We start from the raw sequence: 1,671 nt of genomic DNA, 5'->3' as shown, positions 1-1,671 counted from the left end.
TATGTGTGTGTGTGTTTGAATAGATATATACATGTATATATAAAAGCAAGCGAGCCGCACATCATTTCGGGCCACGCCCCAACGGACGCACTCGATCGCAAATCGGTGTCCACCGCACAGATTAGTTTTGCCACTCGCGACCCTTCCAGGCTATAGTATCCGTTAACAGCATCGCTGCTGATGACTACATATTGCTAATTGAACTGGAAACATTTTATCGTCTATGATGCTGCTGGTCTACACAAACTCTCTATTCTATCAATATACAAAACTAGAAAGTGCCAAATTTTGGAACAAACATGTTATTTGCGAAATGCCAATGACCTGATGTGAACATGGCTAGATGCCGTCAAAGTACAGCGAATACATTGTACAGCAAACCATCTAGCCTTCAACTAACTACAAGATACTGGAAAGGTGAGACACACTCCTATCGCTTACAATGTCACTTATATAATACACAGTGCCACTGGCCATTGCTGATGACTTCCCAATGACGGCGCATACCTATTACCAAACAACGACACAAGCCTATTTATCCTCTAGCGTCATATGTATATTTCAACTAACCTATCCCTTATACAACCAGGTATAGTGAGACTTCCGCACTTACTTATCGCTGTCCATAATTGTTTTGAGACGATGTGCTATGGTGATGATAGTACAATCCTTGAACTCCTTGCGGATGGTGGCCTGGATAAGCTCGTCGGTCTCCAGATCACACGCAGCTGTCGCCTCGTCCAGCAGCAATATCTTAGTTTTGCGCAGAAGCGCACGGCCTAAGCACACCAACTGTATTTAAATGATGGAATATATAATGTAAGCACGCGTATGCAATATATCATGTAAGTACGCGTATCTAGAGAATACGTATATAAGAACGAATGTGCAGCAGAATATCTGTTTTGCGCAGAAGCGCATGACCCAAGTACACATCAACTGTGTTTAAGTGATGAAAAGACAAATCATACTGATCTTATGCATGAATTTCTTCGCAGAATTATGGAGCACAAATGAGTGTGTTAATGAGTGTGTTAGCAATGAGTGTCTTGATGGTTATTAACTATATGTATGTGTGCAACAGAATCTTAGTTCTGCGCAGAAGCGCACGGACAAAGCACGCCGGCTGTGTTTGAGGTGAGGGAATGACAATCGAACGTGCCAGGATGATATATATATGAATATCTGGATAAGAAGCATACCAGGACATATAGCGCAGCAGAAAGTCGGTTGTGTCAAGCAAAGCACACTAACTAACTGTGGTTGAGTAAGAAAATGGGCGTGCCAGGACATACACGTGACAGTGAAATACAAACATACGTGTACGAGTAGAGCTGCGTTTTTTGTTTAGCATAGTTACAACGCTCGACAGTACTAGGCAAACGATGTCCCAATCACTAACACGCACTTGTGCAAATAGACCTCACTGATAAAATCCATATTTAAATGTCTATATAGAACAGATTATCACACCTGGCGCTGCCCGACTGAGAGATTTGAGCCATCTTCGTAAACGGGCGAGTCCAGCTTGAGTGCCTGTGACTCAACATAATCACGCATGTGGCAATTTTCTACAGTCTTCCACAGTGCAGCCTCGTCGTACGTGTCAAAGGGGTCCAGGTTAGACCTCAGAGTGCCCTATATGCACAAAAAGGCAATTGAGTACAATAA

General features: G+C 42.9%; 1 protein-coding gene across 1 annotated transcript; it reads right to left on the bottom strand.

Moving 5' to 3' along the window:
• Nucleotides 1-609: 609 nt before the first annotated feature.
• SARC_15582 (hypothetical protein) lies at nt 610-1,560 on the bottom strand (the record flags this gene model as incomplete). Its single annotated transcript, XM_014290301.1, has 2 exons — nt 610-792; nt 1,474-1,560. The coding sequence occupies 2 exons, from the start codon at nt 1,558-1,560 to the stop codon at nt 610-612; spliced, it is 270 nt and encodes an 89-aa protein (XP_014145776.1).
• Nucleotides 1,561-1,671: the final 111 nt, after the last annotated feature.

The sequence above is a fragment of the Sphaeroforma arctica genome, assembly GCF_001186125.1.
Source record: "Sphaeroforma arctica JP610 unplaced genomic scaffold supercont1.6367, whole genome shotgun sequence".
Taxonomy (NCBI): Eukaryota; class Ichthyosporea; order Ichthyophonida; genus Sphaeroforma; species Sphaeroforma arctica.
Note: the sequence above shows the minus strand (reverse complement) of the source record. Positions and strands in the feature narration are given on the sequence as shown.